Source organism: Bremia lactucae, linkage group LG14 (genome assembly GCF_004359215.1).
Source record: "Bremia lactucae strain SF5 linkage group LG14, whole genome shotgun sequence".
Lineage (NCBI taxonomy): Eukaryota > Oomycota > Peronosporomycetes > Peronosporales > Peronosporaceae > Bremia > Bremia lactucae.
The window spans coordinates 1,628,024-1,651,239 of record NC_090623.1 but is presented as its reverse complement, the minus strand read 5'-3'; the positions used below and the strand labels follow the sequence as shown (position 1 = coordinate 1,651,239).

Below are 23,216 nucleotides of genomic sequence, written 5' to 3'. Positions count from 1 at the left end.
CGAGAGAAATCTGGCTCTAGCTAAAACCTGTTGCCAGACTCGTTACCCCCCAACGCCTCCCAATTGCTACACTGTCCAGACTTACCCGTAACGCACTTTAGTAAGGTCATGGTTGGCAAGTTGAATGTGTTTAATTTTTTTTACAAAGATTCCCATGCACGCGTAACTCGGGTTACAAGACCTCGCTTATCATATTCTATGCGTCAATGTTTCAAAATAATTAACTTTACCAGTGGATGTCCGGGTCTGGTACTACACTGGGAATTTTCTAATCTCCAGCTCGTTTGCAACGGTCAAATTGTGGAATCTGTAAAGGAAAAGTTGTAGATGGCAGGCCGAATGTTTTCAAGGCACAGGTTACAGCCGAAATGCCATGGTAAAATCCGAAGGACGCAAGTAACGTTTATGTAAACGGCACTGCCAGAACTTCTTTTTGATGCCATCACCAATGAACCTGCCGAACCACATGCTAATGGCTCCATCGATTCACGTCGGCAAACTATTGGTGCAATTGCGACACGACTTGCACGAAATGGTATCCCTATAATTTAATTTATAAAGATTATACTTACTAATCAACAAATGAATTTGTGCTATATTAATTAGAATGGATTCAAAGATTCATAATATAAGAGCAAATTCCACGGCCAACTTGAAAATAAATAGAAATAAATTTCTATCGTATTATTAATTTCCTTATTCAAATTTTGAATCTCAAGGCAACTGTAAATGCCTTTATGTTAGTCTGTCTTTCAGGTGTCCAAACTTCCTTTACTTAGCAAAATATTACGCCTACAATTGGTGCAGAGCCAAAATTGCAACCACCCGCCAGTTTATTTCTTATCATTGAATTTAAGTTTCAGATTAATGACAACATAAATTTATGTATGATATGAGCATCGCAAAATCAACAACATTCCAAAATTTGGTTTCGTCGGCACATCAGGAAGCCAGCTCAAAAGCCTGCACAAAGACTTTAAGCATGAAGTCCGGATACTAAGAGAAGTTGTACCATTACACTGTGTCACCGGCTGTCACACCTATTACACTTACATAGGCTCATTATAGGGTGTCCCTGATATAATTTAGGGGACTCTCATCAATATCGAGGTAGATAATTAAATTAGGGGTGTTACTTTTCCGATTCCCAATATCATTTAGAGGGAGTGGCATACATAAGGGGTGTACCGGTTTTCCCTTAAAATGTGGCGACGAAATTTGTACAGACCACATATTTACCAAAAAAGGCTTCATATTTTACAATATCGTGTTACATAGCAGCAAAACAACAGATTGCGACCTTAAGCGATGCTTGTTTGATATATATCGATGTGCTCGAGCTCTGCCATTATAATCAGAACAAAGCTCCCAAAATGTTGTAGTAAACTTTCCTGCAACCGCAGTACGCTATATTCAGAGGTGCACCGAATTGTTATACCTAGGTGTTCGTGTGAAAAATAGGATTGTCCAAAGATCTCAGTTTCCTTGAAAAAAACTAAAAGGGGATTAGGTAAAGTGACTTGTTGACATGTCCTTTTAGAAAGTATAAAAGGCCATCATAAATTACGAGTGAACGTCATTTACTGGAGCGACGTGACTGATTAGTAAAACGTTTTGTGCATTATTTGTATAAATAACTGCTTGCCACTGAAATTCCATAAGAAATTGCATATCTCTAGCATAGGGTACTGCAAAAAAATCCGGCATGGTTTTCGCAGCCACAGCCGTGTGGATTATTCCAACAATCCATCACAATCTATACCCTGCACACGAATCGCACCAATAAAGGTCCCCCCATGTATGAAACCACAATGTAAGTTTCAAGAACTCACCCAAAGCTGCAAAGTTCGAACGTGTTGCGACGTAGGAGTTTTTCACGTTGTAACGATTGCCCTGTTTCACCCCTTCCGTAAAATCCACAAGCAAATACTACGAGCCTCAACTGCTTCCCCTTTTTCAAGTGTCCAAAAAGGCCGTCGCACCTCTCTTTTAGCAACTAAAAGAAGCCAGCCACACCAGCTGCAAATCTCTACCGTCCTCGCGATCGCATTTTATAACGCGAAACTCGCCTTCTCTCGTACTCGAGAGCCCTTCCTCCTCCTTTAAACTAGCATGCCCAACGGCGACGAGAACTACCGCAACATGGAAGCACAGCAACAATTTGACCAGCGCCGTGCAGACGATTTAGCGCGACAGGATGCGCTGCTCGACCAGATTCACGGCGGCGTCGTGGGTCTTAAGAACCACGCGCATGCGATTAATGGCGAAGTCCTTGAGCAAAACGTCATGATTGATGACATTAGCAACGTACGTAAAAAACATTTGCAAGTTGCGATTTAATGGGTTTTGATGCCACACGTATGTTTTTTTGTGGCCGGTTTTTTTTTTTATTAGCGAATGGACACGGCCACGCACGATATTGCAAGAGAAGAACAGACCGCACGGGACGTGAATGCGCGTAAAAAGAAGGCATGTCCACTTGCTAGTAGTGCTATTTGTACTAGTGGGCTCATAGGTTTTATGTGGATGCAGGTTTGCAAGTTATACGGTGTCATTGCCACGCTTGTCGTCATTCTCGTCGTTGTGTTTGTCATTCCATCGTCCAAGTAAAGACCCAACTGGTGGTTCCTGTTTGTTGCCACTTGAATTTGCCATGGCAACAATCTAGCGACTTTGGCGTCGTTTGTCCCTTTTTGTTGCAAAAGACGGTGTCTATTAATGTCAATTATTGTCACGCCGTCGTCAATGGTTTTATTCAAGAAATGCTATTGGAGAGGTCAATGCACTTAAAATATATACAATGATTTTATACTTCCATAACTCGGTGTTCGATTACTCTTATATCACACGTCACATATTATCACAATAATAAAGCCACGACAGTAGCAACGCCCAAGGTTACAAAGCTGACAGTCGCCACCGAGGCACCGGCAATCACGGCGCTCTCAGATGAGTCGTCCTCGTCATCATCAGGCGGTATCTCTGCCACGGAAGGCCCTGCAGGCGTAACCGTGCCCACTACGGCGCCCAACGAGCCGCCACTGCCTGTAAAATTGGCCACAGTCGAAGAAGCGCTACTAGAGCACCCTGCTTGAAGCTCGCTGTTACTAGGAGTCTTTGAGGCATCCGCTGGGTCGCTAATCCCGTCTGTAATTAATCCAATCGCACTGGCCGTTGTCCACACGCAGCATGGGTCTCCCAGCTCCTGGCCGTTAGTAAACCCATCGCCATCGTCGTCGGCCTGGCAAAGCGTGGCTCCCCAGGCATTACCAGCCTTGGAGAAGGCCTCACCAAAAGTACTGAGTCCAGTCTCGCCCGCTGGGTCGAGGTGACCAATGTTTTCGTTGCCGGGTACGTTGCCGCCATTAGGCACGAGCTCGCTATATTTGGCGTACCCGGTTACTGTCGATGGCACTAAGACTGCTAGAGTCACCAAACCGTCAATCGAACGGACCATCGTATTGAATACTGAGGCGTTTAGTGAAAATTCGAAAATGCCCTTGGAAAATACGCGCATTCGACACTTTACTTTGCCATGTGCTTTTACAAAATCGCTTCAGAGAATTACTTTTTCTTCTTCTTCGTGGGGCGCGTTAAGCTGAATATATTTTTTATTTCTTTTCCGCGAAGCCATGCACATGCACGTTTCAAGGTGCTAATAGTTTACAAACCCAAGGCAGCAAGAAATTGTCCGACAATAAAGTAACAGCCCACAAGTCAATTTCACTGGATCGTACCGAACACGCTCTTTGTGATATGACTTTTAACGATATGACCAGCGGGAGCGTGACCACAAGAAAAGTGGAACGACCTTACTGGGATGAGCAAATGGCAATTAGACGAGCCGTGTCAATCTAATTCTGCACATCTCGACAGGTGCTCGGAATTTACCAGCCGCCCGTCGCTAATTTACTTAACCACAAGTGTTGGAATATAGCCTTAAATTTGATTAGCATTATTATTTCTAAATTGATATCTCAGGAACATTTATCTGAAAACTTACATTGGGGTTTAGGGAACACAAATATTCGACATTAAGAAAAGCAAAAAGAAATAATCTCTGGCGTAAAAACAATATATCAGGATACAGACAGTAAAAAGCTCTGCATATTTCTTACATTTACACGATGATATTATTGCACATAATTCCAGTGTTTCCTGCACTTAATTGCATTAATGGTGCTGAATATATACCGTTCTTTATTTGGCAAGTTTGACATTTTGTATAGTCCTCCTAGTGGATTCGGGTGCATCACAAAATCTTGTAAAACTCGCGGTTCTGAGAAAGAGACCGGCGATGTTTGATTCGCTTTGCCCGGATGGCAAGCGAGAAGAGCCGACCGTTCGTTTAGCAAACGGCGCGCTCGTTAAGTTTAAGGGAGTTCAGGTAGAACTCGCCTTCAGCTTTAGTGAGTTCTCTTGTAAAAAGAAATTGGTGTTTTGGCAACCGTGGAATGCCTAGGATGAGGTCATACGGACTCTCCACACCTAGCACTGTGAACTTCAAAATTACTTGCATCGCAGACGAAGCGAAAGGGCTTATCCGCGTCTGGCAATGCCAAGACCGGTGCCTCCACAAGAGACTGCTTCACTGATGTGAACGCATCTTCTAATTATTTTAACAAAACCCATTCTGTGTCCTTTTTAAGGAGATCAGATAATAGTTAAGTTTGCTCAGCGTAATTCTTGCTATACTTATGCAAGTAATTAGCGAGCCCTAGGAATTGGCGCAAATCCTTCACATGCCGTGGGATTGGCCATTCCTTCACTGATTTTACCTCGTCTGGGTCTGCTCGTACACCATGTGTACCAACGGTGCAGCCCAGTACAGGTATCTCAGGGACCGCTATGACGCACTTTTGCAAGTTGACGTACAATTGGGCGTCCTTTAAAGTCTGCAACATAGCGTCTAAATGACGCTTGTGCGACTCTATTGCGCTCAGCCCGTCCTCGGCCCTACTATGCACGAATACATCGTCAAAGTAATGAGGCGCGTAGGCACGGTGCTGACGCGTCACGTGAGCCACACTCGGTTTGAATGTCGCTGGTGCGTTTCTTAAACCTTGGGCATCACAAGCCACTCCCAAAGCATTCAGCTTGGGTGTTTACTGCCGTTTTGGCTACATCGGACTCTCTCATGAGTACCTGATAGTAGCCATCGTTTAAATCCAACGCGGATGAGATAGTTGATTTTCTTATGGAGTTCAACAAAATATCTTTCCGCAGGATTGGTATGGTCGCCGTGTTCAGCTTATTGTAAGCATGAACCACGCGCCATCCACTTGTTGCTTTACGCACACAAAAGGTCGGGCTGCATTGAGGCGAATTGCTCTCATGCACATGTCCTGCCTTGGCTCGTTTGTCGAAGAACTCATCGATATAATCGACTTGTTCTTTCGGCAGCGGCCATTGCCTGGTCACACAATACTTGGTGCCAGGTTCGAGGTCTATCTCGTGCCCGATGCCCCTATCTGCTGGTAGGCGGCTCGGCACTTCTTCTGGGAACACATCACGATGTTTCCACAGAACCTCAAAGAACGGACTGTCTCTCAAGGCATCCCAGCCTTGAGCAGCGTACCGCTTCTTTTTGTCCGTTTCTAGGACGCTCTCGTCCATTGTGGACGACGAGCAGCAGTCCACCAAGTTCTCTTCTGGAACTGGTGNGCGTGTCCTGTCTTCTCGACAAGGGCATCGAACGTGGTAAAGACATTGGTCTTGTCTCGGTGCTGTTGCGTAACAATGGCGTCGTACCTCACAGTGCCATTGTCGCCACGTACTTGGAGTGCAAGGGTATTCTGAGAGGAAGCAAACGACCCATTTCGAGTGGTTTTACCCATTTCGAGTGGAAATTGGGCCATCTGAAGTTCGGGGTACGCACCCCCGTCGCCAAAGTCTTCAAGACGACGGGGTACGAATGGATGCTTTGTACGATACGGATATAAAGGAATAGAAACGGACGGAGAAGGAGGTGGCATGGAGAGCGGGGAAGCATCGGAGAACGTCGTGTACGACCGCACAGGCGCTGGGAACACAGCGCTCATTTTGAAGGTGTGGGAGTGCTGGAGAAAAACTGTGTATTTTTGACCAATACGTCTGCGAAAAGTTGTTTTTTTTGGGGGGGGATTTTGTGAAAAAAAAAAAATGGGTAACAGATTTTCGCAGCTGGATCGATCTGAGTCTGCAACATGTAAATGTCCATAAAAATGGAGTTTGGATTAAAAATTTGGTATCAAACACATAATTTTAATAAAGCGCAAGTGTTGCCATTTGGCCATCTGGTCGGCTCACGCACGTTAGATAGAAAGACATGTGGCGTAGTCTTTCGCGAATTTGACAATATCTAGCTTGATGTGAGAGCTGTGTCGCAGAATGAGTGTGAAATCGGTCATTCCATAAAAGTAGACGAAGATAGATGGTTCGCTATTCTGATACGGCCAACAAGAAATGCATTGATTGACTCGGTAACTCGTCGTGTTATCTATTCGGTGGATTTTACGGAATGATAAAAAAAAATCAACTTGGCCGAAAGTGATTTTCTTCTTTACATAGTTTTTAATTTCTATCGTCGGATATATTTTTAAAATTGCTACGATGCACACATGCAAACTTTAGTCGCAAAAACTCAAAAAGGTTGCGGAGAAGTGCGAAGTTGCCTCGTGAAGTGGCAACTTTGACGCAAAATGACGACCAATTTTTCTTCACGACAATGCCTCCTACTGAAATCTTGTAAACCTTTAAGAGTCGGTGAAGAATCAGCAATCTGACATCCTGTCCGAACTGCTGACAGAGCAAATTGACCTTTTGTGATAGGCAAGTCGTTTCAATCCATACGGTCGCGAGTCTTTGCCATAAAAGTCCCAACATCACGTTTGCACCGTAACATTGACGCAAATATATCAATACGCAAAACGCTATTCTTCCAATCGCCATACAAAAAGGAAGACATCCGTCTGTGTAAACCTATCCAAGACACTTGCAATTGGACGGGTTTTGCACTGCCGGACCAAAACCCATCTGCTCAAGTGGGTGGTAACCGGGACGTCTACTGCTCGAATCTGATCTCCCGAGGCGGACTAGAGCCCTTACTTCCCTATTCGACTGCTGTCGCCACACCCTATTCGAGGGTTTTAAGCGTCAATTACGTTTCCATGGCAGTGCTCACGTCCGAGGACCTCAAGATTTCTTTTAATTTCTTCTGTACCGTGTATGGCATTGGCACGCTCGGTGTTCCGTCAAATTTTGCTCGTTCGGGGCTTCCGATGGCCACATTTGCGTTAATTTTCATGGCTTTTGCCAACATTTGCTCATGTGTAGCCATTTCCCGGGTCATGTTGGCAGCCCCACCGTCGGTAAAAACCTATGGAGACGTTGGGGAGTGGTGCATTGGCATCTGGGGACGGTATCTCGTGGTATTTGTGCAATTTGGCGTCTGTTGCTTGGTTCCGTGTGCATTTCTCGTGCTTGGCGGTATTCTATTGGATGGGATCTCACCTGGCGCATTTGACCAGGAATACTGGAGCATGATCATGGCTACCATGCTTTTACCGGTAATTCTCACCCCAACACTGAAAGAAGGTGCAAGTGCGGCATTTGCCGGATGCATTGGCACTTTATTTGCCGATGCCATTTCACTTGGCGTGCTCACGAGTGGCATTGGGACCAACCACCGTGCCATTGTGAATCCCAACTACGATCTAAGCCAAGTCGTGAGCTCATTTGGGAACTTGGCACTTGCCTACTCGGCTGCGGTGTTAGTGCCCGCGTTGCAGCGCGAGCACTCGCAACCCGAGCGCATGCCTCGTGTTGTGGCATTTACCATGTTTGTGGCCGCATGTTTATTTCTAATTATTGGCACAACGTCCTATGTTTCCGTGGGGTGCCAAATTCCCGGCAACCTTCTTTTTGCCATTGGCGGGTCCGCGCTCGACCTTCATGCGGACCGTGGCCTTGTCGTATTGGCTTATATGTTTATGCAATTGCACATTACGATTGCATTTTCCGTTATTTTAAACCCTGTCCTTTATATTGCGGAACGTGGGATCTTGGGTATGCATCGACCCCCTCATGGAGCAACGCTGGACGAAGAGTCCCCGGCATTTGCCGGTAGTGACACCCCCCATCGCGCAACGACAAGTTCCATTGCCGAAGCGAAATATGACCAATCACCGCAAGCTCTCGTGGACGAGTATCGTACTTGTGGCACCGTAATGATTGCCAAGTACGTGGCGTTACGTATTGGTATTGTCGTTGTGCTATTGATTATTGCAATTCTATTTAAAGACCACTTTGTGGACTTTACGGATTTTGTGGGCGCTTGGGCAGTCTCCATGGCCTGTATTATCTTGCCCATTGTGTTCTATCTGAAGATTTTTTGGCACGTGTTGCCGTGGTACGAAAAAGCCACGGGCGTCGTGCTTATTGTCGTGAGTGTCGCGCTTGGGTCGTACGTGACGTACACGACGGGCAAGAAATTGTTTCTTGACGTCAAGAGCGACAAAGTGTTTCAGTACTGTCCAATTGGTTACGACATGGTCGTGTACACAAACGTAACGTTTTATGACTTAAAGTAACCCACTTGAAAATTAGTTGACGCTTGAAGCAAGCTTGAAATGTTAATTTACCGAAATATGAAATTTTATTTTAGACTGTTAATTTGTTGTTGCTGAGGTTTTATTCTTTCGAAGAGGTAGCGTTTTGGCCTTGGATGGTACAAATGTGCTAATTGCATAGGCACTAACAATATCGTCGACAACAACGCGCTTAGGAGATCAAGTTGGAGGTATATTTTTTCGATCGAAATTAAACGCAAGGTCTTGAACGATAAGTACAAGCTATTGTACGACTTAAGTGTACAGTACGTTATATGTGCTTGTACGATCATTATAGAACCCGCCCAATTCAAAATTAATGGATCCATCTTCACGCGTGCCGAGCATGGACACTGCGATCGGCATAAAACTACGCATGACGTCACTTGACGTGCTTGATACGTCGCGAAGACTAACAAACACTCGCACATGATGTTTACGCAACTCGCCCTACCCAAAAATTACAAGACTCGTTAGCTGTTACACGAAAGTGACCGCAATGTTACCGTACATAAGTCAGTAAGGCCGCCGGTATACCGGTGACAAATTGCGGGACTTCAAGCAAAGACACATTAATTTTCATCGCTTGCGGTACCGTGGATGACGTCAAAACTCGCAACTTGGCTCCATTCTCCGCATCGAGATGTCGGTCCGCATAAATCGTCGACAACTCGGAACATAGACACACAATATCGTTTGTATCCACATGCTGCAGCAATGTGTTTAGCCAGACCCAAGTTGTGATAATGGGTACTTCCGGTCCCACGACCACCGCGAGTGTATTGCTTTCATCCGTCACGGATAATTCTGTCCTCGAGAGCACGACAGCTGCGTTTCCGGCAATATCCGGTTGCAACGTGCAAGATGGCTACACAATAGAAACAAAATAATTCAATTTGCGAATGCTGCAACTATTGCAATCTTATTTGAGAGAAACAACTTTACAATATATTGATCGCTTGTCACCAAGGTCCCTACTGGGGTCCAAGTGGCAGTCACACGCTTGATAAAACCCTGAGCCACTCCAGGCATGGCGATAATTAGAGTTTTCGTCTTGATCGGTTTGTTAGCATGAGGTCCTAGTAGCTGACGCACAGGGCGACTCCACTATTTTTTTTTTTTCAATTAGCGTGTGAATACGAATAAACTGCGCCAAACTTTACGATTCATACGCGAAAAAAGGCCTTGCCAGGGCTGGCGTCCGGTGCGTCATATGATGAAGAATCACAAGCGCGAGAGCTGAAGAATGAGTAGAAGGTGGTAAGCAGAGCGCTTTGACCGAGCGATCCGCACGTAAAGCACGCACCTGAACTCGGCTTCTTCGGCGAAGCGAAGAGCTAGCGCCATTGTTTAAAGTAGTGTATGCCACTCGAACTTTTTTATTTCAATTCGGTTCGCTATCAAGCAAAACAATGATTTTGTTGCCAATACAAATGCCTCTTTTCAATTTCATTCGTTTACTTCTACGCGCTACTTTTAGCCACGCGCTGCACTTCGCGTGTGGCCTTGACCGACACTTCCTGTCGCTTTTTAGGGACATTGTACCAAAAGCGCACAAAGCCGTCGCGCTTGGCGAAGATTGTATGATCCTTGCCCAGACCCACGCCTGTACCCACGTGGTACTTGGTACCACGCTGGCGAATAATGATGTTGCCGGCCACGACGCTTTGGCCTCCAAACTTTTTCACGCCCAGGCGCTTGGACTCCGAGTCGCGGCCATTTTTTGTAGACCCTCCAGCTTTCTTTGAGGCCCAACGGCGGGACAGCGAGTACAAGCCCTCAATAGAGGCCCCTATGCGAGCTGTTGCCGGACATTCGAACACGCGCATTGCCATTGTTATGGTTGGTTTACGATAAATAAAGAATGATTGTCAGCTGGCTTAAACATAGAAATTTCTACCATGTTAAGTACACACAGTTGCCTCAAAATAGTCACGGTTTTAGCAAGAATCGAAATATTGACAAAAAGGGATCACTCCATACGACTATAGCGGTCATCAACCAAAGAGAAACAATTCTAAGTAGCGTGGGGTATGGTTTTCTTTGCATTAGAAGTCACGTAGTTTTGTTTCAAGCCGCCATCAGTCTACTCTACTTTGGTCTTTATTCTCTGTTATAAAATAAAGCTGTCACTGCGCTTGTTCAGCGTTATATTTCATTTGTAAAGCGCCATCACCGATTCGTCACACTCGAATACCAAATGCTAGTATAAAAAAAAATTGTTCTACAAACGGCCTTCTTTTGAAAACAATCGTTCTTTCACAAAAAAAAACAACGAAAATGGAAAAAAGGAAATTGTATTAAATGCATAGACACAAAATCTGCAACTTCGCACTCAGTGCACACAGCTCGACCTTCGGCTTACAAGAAGTAGGCACCAACAGTCATGACCGTCGCGCACGCAACGGCCATCGTGGTGTGCGAAGCACCGCTTGTCGTGTCGGTGGCAGACGAGCTGCTGTCCGAGGCCTTGGGCGTCGAAGTACCGGTCATAGACCCCTCTGGTGTCGATGGCCCGGCAGCAGTCGAGTCCGATACCTGGTCGGACGTGTCCGTGCCAACTGTAGGAGTCATTTCTCCCGATGCGGAAGATTCTTCCGTCGCCGTTGCATCAAGAGGAGCGGTGGCCGTCTGCGTACCATCCGCCGGAGGTGTCGTAGTCGTGCCATTCGTCGCCCCAGCCGCCTCTGGTCCAGCAGTGGTCGTCTGTTCCGTACTGGCAGTGCCAGCATCGGCTGCGGGTGTTGTCGTAGTCGTGGTGGTCGTGGCAGCAGCAGGAGTCGTCGCGGTCGCAGTGTCTGGCGTCGTGGCAGGCGCAGCGTCTTGAGCGCTAATGGCAGCCACCGCAATGGCAGCGAGTACGAGAATCTGGGAGAACTTCATTGTTGTCGGTGAGAGTGAAGGTCGAAAAAGAGTCGGTTGGGACTTGGGCACGTGAGAGTGAAAAGGAGAATGAGCCTTCCGATCGTGGGCGAGTCGGGCGAGGCTTTTTGAGCGTCCGGTTGTGGCTTCACAACCCCACAAACAGGTGGTTTTCGGATGTAAAAGAGGAAGTGAAATGGCCAATCAGAAACGATCCCTGTGCAAGAGATGTCTTTAATGGGGCGCAAAAAAGACGATCAAAAAGAGCGGATAAGAGAGTTCCGGCGAGACATGTGGTGGTGGTGCTATAATTAACGGATGGTAGGACGCAAAAGCGCTCTGCACGGGTCAGGTTGAGAAGGTTCTCCAATCTTCTCTCTCTCTGTGACATGTGGTATTTCTCAGAAACCTTCGTGTAAACGCGAGGGAATGGACACGGAAATTAAGGTCTGAAAAAGGGTACTTGACTCGAGGTTTGTGGTTACGCCGGCTGAAGACGCCTAACCTCGCGTGCGATATGCCAGCTGTCGACATTGGAAAAGCCGAGATTGTCGCGGGTACGTAGAGGCGACCCTTTGTCCATCAGAGGGAGAGGAACCGACCAGTGGATAGGAGGGATAGACTTTATTTTGAGGGCGGTATAATGGTTATGGTAGCGACATTTTGATTTGACTTGAAAAAGATAAGAAAAAAAAAGGAAAAACTCGACTGCTTTGATGGGATAGCGATTTTTCCGTGGGTAGTCAGTTGGCCCTTGATTTTTACCATCAAGTACGTCCATATGACGGGAATAGGGACGCGGGTGGATATTAGGAGCGGCAGCTGACGTGGCAGCTCATAGACAAGGGGGTGCTTGAAAGGCTGTCTATGGTGGTGACGCCGTCTTGCGGTGTGGCAATGAGTTGTATCATTTAATCGAATACGAGGTATAAAAGCTTCGTTTCGCTAGGCAAATGTTGTGACAAAGCGCTCAAAGAGTATGCGATGTTTTTTTTGCGTCAAGTTGCATTCATACCGGCAATCGGATTAGTACCCTGGTTGCAAACAGCTTCTACTGAGTGCAAGTTTAATTGTTTTTAAAAGACATTTCATAGGGACGATCGAGGATGCTAGTCAATTTCATTTAGGTTGTTTTTTTTTTCTCAGGGATTACGATCGCGCGAGGCGAAAGGCCCTTTTGTACGGCAAAAGCTCCAAGTGGCAAATCTCGATTTTATCGCCATTTGATAGTGCCATGAATTATTTAAGGCTAAGCCTCGTAGCGTCGCAAACAACTGGGCTCATGTCGCCGCAATGGAAAACAGACGGCGAGGTACTGTGAGGCGTACTAACCTTCACAGACGTTGCCGAGTTGTCCATACCAACTTGCTTGCTTGTTTTATTCTCGGCGTCCGCAATTTACGGCTGATAGCAAACATCTATCCCGGGTTGAATACAATTGCGACATGATCGTGTGAGCGGAAGATGCACAACTTAATTTTTAGCTTCTATTTCGTTCTTTAATAGTCCAACACCTTTGCGAATCGAGAATCCAGCGTTGCTTGAAGTTCTTTAAATAATTAGATTGATTCTTTTACAATGTAGGACGGCTGCGCTACTAAATTGTGATTTGTGAGCAAATCCATCGATTGTTCCAATTTAAACGTGTTTTCTATTCGGCATACAAAAAAGCTCGCTTTGGCTTTGAATTTTAAAGAATTTTTATCAGCACATCTGTTTGCATCAGAGATTGGGTTAAGACAGCAAAGTATTGGCTAAAAATGCAAACCTGCTAACTTGCTTTTGGCCAATCACGCAGGCATGAAGTTGAAACTATACATAAGACGTCGTTTGGAAATACTCGCACCTCAAGTGGTGGGTCTACTTACATCACGTAAGTAATTAATCTTCCGCTTAAGCATATAAGTATTATCTACAGATATAACATTTTATGTTTGGTTAAAAATAGGTATTTATATTTAGAGAAAAGTACCAAAATACCCTGACAAATGCAGAAAAGACAGAAATACCCCTATAATTTTATAAATGACCAAAATGCCCCTGGCTATGGCATATTTATATGCACGCAAAACCGTTGCGCACAGCATAATCACATCACTTTAACAAGTCTTTCTCGTTCGAAAAAAGGAGAATTATTCAGTAACCCGCTGTGTTTTTTTGAAGCACAACGTCATACTGGCCTGCGAGCCGGAACGCGGCTACTACGCTCGCTGTAAAGACCGCCAAGGCAACTGGAAGGCTGTCCTTTACGCTTCTACAACCCACGAGCTTATCAACGGTCTACTTCTGAAGCAAGTGGAAACCCCTTTTGGAACAAGACGAAAAGGCAAACTACTCTTTCCAGATGTCTTTCCGGTTGTTGTCACGCAACCGGGCCTCGACTTCGCTCGCAACCCAAAAAATTGATGTCTGTTAGTGGCCAAGGTGAGTCACACCTTGACAAGAGTGTTCGACTCGCAAAGTCCTGATGGTGAACGTTGGTGCGTCGGCAAGTTTTGCAGCGTGCAGACTCCAGGAGCAGCCTTTTTGCACGCAAGCCACTGTGAAGCGTCGTTTGTCACTTTTGATCACCGCGAGCTCGAACCGTTCAGCGATGGCAGGCGCTTTGACTGCTTCCCGGCAGTATTTCTCATTTGCAAACTACGTTCCAACGGTAAGCTGATGTTCCGCCATAATTGGCGCGGAAAAGAAGCGAGGTAGGGGCGCGGCGGTGAGGTAAAGTGATGTGATTATGCTGTGCGCAACGGTTTTCTGTATATATATATATAGGCCATAGCCAGGAACATTTTGGTCATTTATAAAAGTACAGGGGTATTTCCGTCTTTTCTGCATTTGTCAGGGGTATTTTGGTACTTTTCCCTTATATTTAATGCGACTAAATATAAATCAGTCTGAAAACTACTTCTTATTTGGTAAGTGCGCACGTGGAGTCAGATCATCTGCCAAACACGAGAGGAAAAATGCTGCGACAAAGAGTGGTGGCAAACACCGAAGTGAGTGTATTGTTCTGTTCAGCCTGCTTTCTCTTCACCTAATCCTAACTGGGGTTTGTACCTGTTTTGTGCCGTTTTCCTGTCACTGACGTATGTCCGCGCCGAGACAACTTCATCGATGGTGTTGGTAAGTCGGCCGACTACACGTTGCTTTTTAACACTCCTCCCTCACGGCGTCGGGCGCACGTCTGACATTCTCCACTTCAGCTTTTTTTGTTTCAACTTTCCATGAACCATTGAGCACAGCGTCATCAGCTCTCGCAGACGGACAGCGCAAAATGCTTTCGTTAACAAGTCAGCTGCCGTTGCCTTCGTCGGTACGTAAGTGGGCTTCAGAATCCCTTTCTTGGCGTAATCCTTGATAAACTTGAGCTTAATATCGATGTGCTTTGCGCGTGTCGAACTCTCTTCATTATCCAGCTGACAGATTGCCGCTTGATTGTCCATTTCCATGGTCATCGGCAACGCTACAGTGAACTTCAATTCGGTAAGTAGTTCGCGCAGTCCCAATAATTCTTGTCCGGCGTGTGACGCTGACGCAAATTCTGCTTCCATGGTAGACATCGCGACGGCCACCTGTTTGCGACACGTCAAGCCCACAATCATGCCGTTCAAGCAGAATATTTCGCCGCTGACCGATTTACGACTGCTCTTATCGCATGCAAAATCCGCGTCGCTTATGCTGGTAAGTTCCAGGACGGAATTGTTTGTATCGTGTTTTTGCTTGAGCCGTAGTTTTACATCCTTGGTTCCTTTTAGGTACCTCGCGATCCGCTTGGCCAGGTGCCAGTCGCTTGATGTTGGTGCATCCGCTCGGCGAGTCGCTCGGTGGACTGCATATGCAATATCGGGGCCTGAGAAGCGTGGTAGCTACAATAGAGATCCAACAATGGACTGGGAGCTCTGCACCGATGCGCCTCTGTCTGGACTATCCTTGGGAAGAAGTGGGTCCACGTCACGCACATCGTTATCATAATCGAGTCCTATCGGTGTAGTAATAGGATTTGCATCTTGTAAACAAAACTTCATTTAGTTATATAATATGGATTTTTTAGTAATTCGATATAAGAATAAATTAAATCACTACGTGAATTATCGAAGGATTTGCATAAAATCGATCAAAGGGGTATCCTAGAAGCTTTAAGAAAACTGTTAATTTTATATAATAATCGACAATTATTTTAAGAACAATGATTTAGCTATAGGCCAATTTAGACTTTTAGAGGTAGAAAATAGGGTAATAATTCCAACTAATAGTCATATTCGAGTTCTGATTACAGCATCCGATGTTTTACATTCTTGGGCAATACCCATTGGAATATTTTTTCATATTTCCTTCTTTTTTGAAATGTTTTTTTATATTGCTGCTTTTTTATCGATAACGGTAGGTTGGTGCGTTTTTTTCCCTTCATCACAAGTCACTCCAAAGCTTATAGCTTGTGTTTTTACTTCCGTTTTTGTTTTATCGGATTTCCATGAACCTGTATTTGGCCTTAAATTTCGGGATATCTAGTTGATTTTTTATGGATTCAACAAAATATTTTTCCGTATATTGGCTGTGCGCCGGTTGGTCGCCGTGTTCAGCTTATGTTTTTTTGTTTTTTGGTTATTATTTGTTGTTTTAGGCACCCCTAAGGTCGGTGTTCATTTAGTCGAATTGCTCTCATGTACATGTGTTGGCTTTTTGGTTTTTTGGTTATTTTTTCGATTTAATCGAGTTGTTATTTTTGCAGCGGTTATTGTTGTTCATTTAATAGTTGGTTCTTGGTCGATGTCATCTCGTTCTCAGCCGCATCTGCTGTTCGGCGGCTCGGCATTTCTTCTGGGAAGTCCTTGCTATGTTTTCAAGAATCAAAGAACTGACTGACGTTCCTGCGTTGTCGCTTTCGGCAGTGAATCGTTTCATTTTGTCCGTTTCTAGTATGCCCTCGTCGATTTTGGACTAGAGCAGGTGTCTACTAAGTTCCCTTCCGGAACTGGTGCGACTATTTCGTGGATCTTTCCTTCCTTTAATTCGTCAAGGAACAGATCCCACGACATTTCTGAGAGATTTACTATCTCCTCGGCAGATTTAAAGACTTGCCGGAACACCTCAAATGAGGATTCCTCCGCAATTTCGTCTTTGACGGCCTCGAACACCTCGTTTAAAGGCCCGTCCTCTTTATTAGGAACTGATCCAAAGGTTACTCGTTTAGACGTGCCCTTGATCGTTCAAATCAGTCGGGTGCTTGTTCTTCGAGTCACCACGACCTCTGACTGGGAAGCGGGTGCCGTTGCTCTCCTGGCTAACACACCCCTTCCAACGCACCAGGCTCTAGGCACTGTGCCGATTCATGCGACGCTTGACTCTCTGTCAGCTCGCTGTCTACTGTCACAGGCTCTCGGCTCTGTGCAGGACTATGGGACACATGACTATTGTCATTGCCCTTTTCACTACCTCAGTCTCCACGCGCTGGGTAGTAGTTGGTGACGTGTGACATCCCGTCAACGCACCCTCAATTGTGGATGAAAGGTTATTCTTTCGTCGCACCTGAAAGCTAAGCTAAATCGCGTTAGCTACGCGATGGCCTGTTATGGCATCAGCTGTCACCTTGTGGTCCCTTGAAAATCTATGTAGTTTCGTCAATATGACGATGACTCGCGAGGGTATCATCATAACGACAAACACTTGCCCTCGAGACCCTGCCAGTTTAGCAGTGGTCAATAAAGCTACGTCCTNGCGTCGCTTATGCTGGTAAGTTCCAGGACGGAATTGTTTGTATCGTGTTTTTGCTTGAGCCGTAGTTTTACATCCTTGGTTCCTTTTAGGTACCTCGCGATCCGCTTGGCCAGGTGCCAGTCGCTTGATGTTGGTGCATCCGCTCGGCGAGTCGCTCGGTGGACTGCATATGCAATATCGGGGCCTGAGAAGCGTGGTAGCTACAATAGAGATCCAACAATGGACTGGGAGCTCTGCACCGATGCGCCTCTGTCTGGACTATCCTTGGGAAGAAGTGGGTCCACGTCACGCACATCGTTATCATAATCGAGTCCTATCGGTGTAGTAATAGGATTTGCATCTTGTAAACAAAACTTCATTTAGTTATATAATATGGATTTTTTAGTAATTCGATATAAGAATAAATTAAATCACTACGTGAATTATCGAAGGATTTGCATAAAATCGATCAAAGGGGTATCCTAGAAGCTTTAAGAAAACTGTTAATTTTATATAATAATCGACAATTATTTTAAGAACAATGATTTAGCTATAGGCCAATTTAGACTTTTAGAGGTAGAAAATAGGGTAATAATTCCAACTAATAGTCATATTCGAGTTCTGATTACAGCATCCGATGTTTTACATTCTTGGGCAATACCCATTGGAATATTTTTTCATATTTCCTTCTTTTTTGAAATGTTTTTTTATATTGCTGCTTTTTTATCGATAACGGTAGGTTGGTGCGTTTTTTAAACCTTGGGCATCACAAGCCACTCCCAAAGCATACAGCTTGGGTGTTTACTGCCGTTTTGGCTACATCGGACTCTCTCATGAGTACCTGATAGTAGCCATCGTTTAAATCCAACGCGGATGAGATAGTTGATTTTCTTATGGAGTTCAACAAAATATTTTTCCGCAGGATTGGCGTGTGCGCCGGTATGGTCGCCGTGTTCAGCTTATTGTAAGCATGAACCACGCGCCATCCACTTGTTGCTTTACGCACACAAAAGGTCGGGCTGCATTGAGGCGAATTGCTCTCATGCACATGTCCTGCCTTGGCTCGTTTGTCGAAGAACTCATCGATAAAATCGAGTTGTTATTTCGGCAGCGGCCATTGCCTGGTCACACAATACTTGGTGCCAGGTTCGAGGTCTATCTCGTGCCCGATGCCCCTATCTGCTGGTAGGCGGCTCGGCACTTCTTCTGGGAAGACATTGCGATGTTTTCACAGAACCTCAAAGAACGGACTGACCTCAAAGCATCCCAGCTTTAAGCAGCGAACCGTTTCATTTTGTCCGTTTCTAGGACGCCCTCGTCAATTGTGGACGACGAGCAACAGTCCACTAAGTTCCCTTCCGGAACTGGTGCGACTATTTCGTGGATCTTTCCTTCCTTTAATTCGTCAAGGAACAGATCCCACGACATTTCTGAGAGATTTACTATCTCCTCGGCAGATTTAAAGACTTGCCGGAACACCTCAAATGAGGATTCCTCCGCAATTTCGTCTTTGACGGCCTCGAACACCTCGTTTAAAGGCCCGTCCTCTTTATTAGGAACTGATCCAAAGGTTACTCGTTTAGACGTGCCCTTGATCGTTCAAATCAGTCGGGTGCTTGTTCTTCGAGTCACCACGACCTCTGACTGGGAAGCGGGTGCCGTTGCTCTCCTGGCTAACACACCCCTTCCAACGCACCAGGCTCTAGGCACTGTGCCGATTCATGCGACGCTTGACTCTCTGTCAGCTCGCTGTCTACTGTCACAGGCTCTCGGCTCTGTGCAGGACTATGGGACACATGACTATTGTCATTGCCCTTTTCACTACCTCAGTCTCCACGCGCTGGGTAGTAGTTGGTGACGTGTGACATCCCGTCAACGCACCCTCAATTGTGGATGAAAGGTTATTCTTTCGTCGCACCTGAAAGCTAAGCTAAATCGCGTTAGCTACGCGATGGCCTGTTATGGCATCAGCTGTCACCTTGTGGTCCCTTGAAAATCTATGTAGTTTCGTCAATATGACGATGACTCGCGAGGGTATCATCATAACGACAAACACTTGCCCTCGAGACCCTGCCAGTTTAGCAGTGGTCAATAAAGCTACGTCCTGGAGGTAATACGAAGTTGCATTTCATTGGGCCCTTTACAGTGGTAGAAGGGGCTGGAGACCTAAATTTTATAGGCTTACCCTTCCCCCGTATGTGAAGTCGCATCCCGTATTTTACGTAGGTCGTCTGAAACGGAGCGTAGACCCAAACGAGGTTACATCCCCATCCGTCTAAGGAGACCGATGGTGACGCCGACTCTGAGTCGATCGTCGATCGGGTGAGGGGACGGAGAAGGCGAAAAACGTTCAGCTGAATGACTCCTCCCACCACGAAAAAGACTCGGAGAGCGAGGGACATCACGCAAGTAACACGGATTTCTCAGGATTATCTTCTCCGGAAGGTCCAAGCGAGTCTTCAGGCGTTCATAACTCTGACGAGCCTTCGCTTAGACATCATAAAGATCCGAGGTCAGTCGCAAGACTTGACCCTCGAGATCCGCGATGCGTTGTTTGGCAGCGCTTAACGCCTGCGACTAAACAGACGAAAGAAAGGCAGCCGCAAAAAGGTGGGCGAGATTGCCACTCCTATCGGGCGCCGCCTGCACTGATGGATGCGGGTGGGAATCAACGCATCCTTGTTGGAAGGTTTGTTACTCATCGCTCTATGAGACAAAGGTATCAGGCTCTTGTCCAATGGAGAGGTTACCCGACGAGTTCATCTCTTGGAAACCGATCGATACCCAACGTATTGATGTGCCCGGCTTGGTGTCTGCCTATGAATAGGAGCATCAGCTGAGGCCTCTTCGCTAGTATCAAATGGACTAGCTGAAGAAGCGTTGCGCGAAGAAACAGGAGGTACAGTACCGCTCATAATTTCTTTCACACGCAAGCGGGCGAATTTAATTTGCTGCGACCGCTGAGTCATTGCATCGTGATGCGGTTGAAAGCGGCGCGTGAATACCGCCTCGTACTGGTCGGGTTCCCCATCTAAATGACCTCGTCTAAATGGGCCAAGAGCGTCGCTATTAGAGTGCGCTATTCTAGACGCTCATAATTATTATGGCGTCTTTAATTCGTGGAAGGTTCAAGAAAAATCGCTTGGTCGTATTTTCCCGATCTCGGTTGTGTTGCGTTCATTAGTGATATGCCACCCGTCACATAAATAACGGGTGGCATATCACTAATGAACGCAACACAACCGAGATCGGGAAAATACGACCAAGCGATTTCCCTTGAACCTTCAATGAACGTCTGGCTTGTGACACCGACTGAGCACGTTCACATGTCGTTGGTAGAGCTTTAGGCTGAGAATCCTCTATGTCAGAGCATTATGAATAATAGTCTGAGCATAAGGCGTTGTGGTTATACCCAACGAAGAAGCGGCTGCGCCTTTACGGACAGCGCTCTCATTAATGATCGCAGCGCTATTCATCGCAGACGACGAGACAACATTCGTAAATGTTGCTGTCTCCATGTTGTGAGCCATGAGAAAAGTTTGAATGGGCAAAAATGCGCCATCATCCTTCCTCATGAGCTCGTTGTCCGCATCACTACTTTGAGGTGACGGCAATAATGTCGACTCATTGTAGTCGACAATGAGCGATGGATCAACATCCTCACTGGTAAAGTGGGATGGATCCTTAAGCCACGTTAATGCGACAGCAGCAGTAGCTGTCGGCGTTTCGACTAAGGTATTAGACGCTGCCGGTATGTTAACGCGGCGCGTGCGCTTAGTGCGAGGTTGAGTGGGCGTCTTCGCAGACGACCCACTAACGTGGCCCCTTTTAGGTGGCAGCTTTGGCGCCATGTATGGAAAACAGGTCGCTAGAGTGATTGAGTGAACTATCGGCGCGTAAAGCTGCTCGCAGTTCCTCGCTTCTCTTTGACAAACTTAAAATGTAAATTAGTTCTTTAAGGGGGAGAGGTGTAACGGGCTAAAGTTGCCCTAACGTTCACGCAGTCCCCGTTTAGTACACTTTGTGTACTATGGTCAATTACTTAAATAAAGTAATTAGACCTCCCACTTGGGTGTAGTTCACATTGTGACCCACCCTTGTGTATGCGATGCACATAGGTGCATTCACATTAGGAGGGATGGCGCCTAGCGTCATCGTTACGCGAGGTATCTGAAAAGATACGCTCGCAATAGATAATAGTGTTATCGACTTAGGTGATATTTTTAATTGGTAAAAGAAGATATTTTATTTAATACGATTAAATATAAATCAGTCTGAAAACTACTTCCTACTTCGTAAGTGCGCACGAGAAGCCGAATTACCGCTCCTGTGACGACTTGTATACCAGAGTACTTAATGCTTTGGTTAAGGTTGCTAAGGCGCCTACCACAACAACCTCACTGAACGCGAGAGTAGACGGTCAAACCGCTTTTTCGCTGTGCTGGTGTGTGTCTAAGTAGAGCGTGGCCGCATTACGACGTGCTCGCCTACAAAGGAAGAGGTTTGACTGACTACTCTCGCGTGCAATGAGGTGGTTGTGATTGGCGCCTTAGCAAGCCCACCCAACGAATTAAGTACTCTGGTATACGTGTCGTCACGGGAGCGGTTATGTTAAAAAGCAACGTGTAGTCGACCGACTTACTGACACCATCGATGAAGCTGATCTCGGCGCGGACATACGTCAGTGACAGGAAAACGGCACAAAACAGGTAAAACCCCCAGTTAGGACTAGGTGAAGATAAAGCAGACTAAACAGAACGATATACTCACTTCGGTCTTTGCCACCACTCTTTGTAGCAGCATCTTTTCCTCTCGTGTTATGCAGGTTATGAGCCCAAATCCAATGGATGAGGATGCTTCACATCGACCCCAAGCGCCAAGCTAGCCGCGCGCCGTCGACGCCGGAGCTAGTTCAGGCGCCGACACGGGCAAGGCTGTGGCAAGGCTGCTGGAATTAATGACGGAAATGTAGGGTGATATCGGAGAGCTCGCCTTAACAGGCTAGAAGCTCGACAAGTTGGAGGTGACCAAGCTTCGGTTGCGTCTGCCTGTAGCAGCACCTTCCGCACTTATCCGAAGGCGTGCACAGGACACGGCCGCAGCACGACAATGGCTTCCCTTGAAGACAAAGTCACGCCAAGTCCAGCGCAACACTATGCAGCAGGATTCAGGCAAGAGAGGGCAGGAGGAGCAGTCGGGGGGATAGGTTTTCATCCACAACATCATCAAGAAGCTGCACATAGACCGACACAAGCTCCTACGTACCTTACGGCGCCAAGGGTGCCGGGAATCAGGGACCTAAAGCTTGCGATTGAGGCCTTCAAAGGGAAAGAGGTGTATCCTGGACTTGGAGCTGAATTCGGTCCTTGGGGAAAGCGATTTCTTCGTCAAGTTCGTATCCCGGAAGAACTCAGTGAGTGCATGTGGACAAAAGACATTAAGCTGGACGTCATAGGAAGATATTTGGTCTGCAAAGCTGGCCAACACTTTCACAGCTAAGTGGATAGCTGGTATTCCGAAAACCCACAAGTGTGGTTTGCGATGGACAGGATGCACATGAAGTTTGGCCCTAAAATATCAAGATCATAAGCATTCAAGCTCTTCACGTCGAAGAAGAAAGATTCGGTGTCATGGGATGATCACATGATGTTTATGATGGCTGTGAGTGATGCTGTCGGTCGAGCGCCTGACCAGATGCTCGAGAACATCGCTAAGTGCGCCTGTTCATCAAGTGCGTTTCAAGAAGTTCTACTTGCGCGTTATAATCCGCAGCGTGTGACTTTTGAGACAAGCGGAGGAATTAGTGCACTTTGCTCAGATGAATGACCCTACGTCTATCTTTGGGAGAAGGGCAACGTTGGCTGTATTTAAAGCTAAGAATGATGGCGATCGAAGACGTAAAACTTGGCGCGAGAGCAAGAAACCAGGCGTTTAGTTCCAGTGTAAAAAAAGAAATGCACTACAAGCGTGACTGTCCAAGCGAAAAGCAGAAGAATTTTGGGTGGCCGTTGCTGATGGGGTGGATCCCACGTCGCAATGGATTCTTGACAGCGGGTCCAGTCGTCATTTGGTGAC

At 46.3% G+C, this 23,216-nt stretch overlaps 7 protein-coding genes across 7 annotated transcripts; 4 read left to right on the top strand and 3 right to left on the bottom strand.

The window, feature by feature from the left end:
* Positions 1–2,112: 2,112 nt before the first annotated feature.
* Positions 2,113–3,095, top strand: CCR75_004541 (uncharacterized protein; the record flags this gene model as incomplete). The annotated part of the gene is made up of 3 exons (XM_067962627.1): positions 2,113–2,307; positions 2,395–2,515; positions 2,875–3,095. 3 exons carry the CDS (start codon positions 2,113–2,115, stop codon positions 3,093–3,095), a joined length of 537 nt encoding a protein of 178 aa, XP_067816539.1.
* Positions 3,096–3,335: 240 nt separating this feature from the next.
* Positions 3,336–3,602, top strand: CCR75_004540 (uncharacterized protein; the record flags this gene model as incomplete). The annotated part of the gene is made up of 1 exon (XM_067962626.1): positions 3,336–3,602. One exon carries the CDS (start codon positions 3,336–3,338, stop codon positions 3,600–3,602), a length of 267 nt encoding a protein of 88 aa, XP_067816856.1.
* Positions 3,603–7,148: 3,546 nt separating this feature from the next.
* CCR75_004539 (uncharacterized protein) lies at positions 7,149–9,021 on the top strand (the record flags this gene model as incomplete). The annotated part of the gene is made up of 2 exons (XM_067962625.1): positions 7,149–8,546; positions 8,887–9,021. The coding sequence occupies 2 exons, from the start codon at positions 7,149–7,151 to the stop codon at positions 9,019–9,021; spliced, it is 1,533 nt and encodes a 510-aa protein (XP_067816477.1).
* Positions 8,761–9,935, bottom strand: CCR75_004538 (uncharacterized protein; the record flags this gene model as incomplete). The annotated part of the gene is made up of 5 exons (XM_067962624.1): positions 8,761–9,038; positions 9,100–9,456; positions 9,534–9,695; positions 9,761–9,827; positions 9,895–9,935. The coding sequence occupies 5 exons, from the start codon at positions 9,933–9,935 to the stop codon at positions 8,844–8,846; spliced, it is 822 nt and encodes a 273-aa protein (XP_067816478.1). The 3' UTR covers positions 8,761–8,843.
* Positions 9,936–10,051: 116 nt separating this feature from the next.
* CCR75_004537 (uncharacterized protein) lies at positions 10,052–10,423 on the bottom strand (the record flags this gene model as incomplete). The annotated part of the gene is made up of 1 exon (XM_067962623.1): positions 10,052–10,423. The coding sequence occupies one exon, from the start codon at positions 10,421–10,423 to the stop codon at positions 10,052–10,054; it is 372 nt and encodes a 123-aa protein (XP_067816473.1).
* A 337-nt stretch (positions 10,424–10,760) lies between these two features.
* Positions 10,761–11,471, bottom strand: CCR75_004536 (uncharacterized protein; the record flags this gene model as incomplete). Its single annotated transcript, XM_067962622.1, has 2 exons — positions 10,761–10,791; positions 10,954–11,471. The coding sequence occupies 2 exons, from the start codon at positions 11,469–11,471 to the stop codon at positions 10,761–10,763; spliced, it is 549 nt and encodes a 182-aa protein (XP_067816474.1).
* Positions 11,472–11,967: 496 nt separating this feature from the next.
* Positions 11,968–12,771, top strand: CCR75_004535 (uncharacterized protein; the record flags this gene model as incomplete). Its single annotated transcript, XM_067962621.1, has 3 exons — positions 11,968–12,007; positions 12,194–12,221; positions 12,597–12,771. 3 exons carry the CDS (start codon positions 11,968–11,970, stop codon positions 12,769–12,771), a joined length of 243 nt encoding a protein of 80 aa, XP_067816475.1.
* Between the last annotated feature and the right edge of the window lie 10,445 nt (positions 12,772–23,216).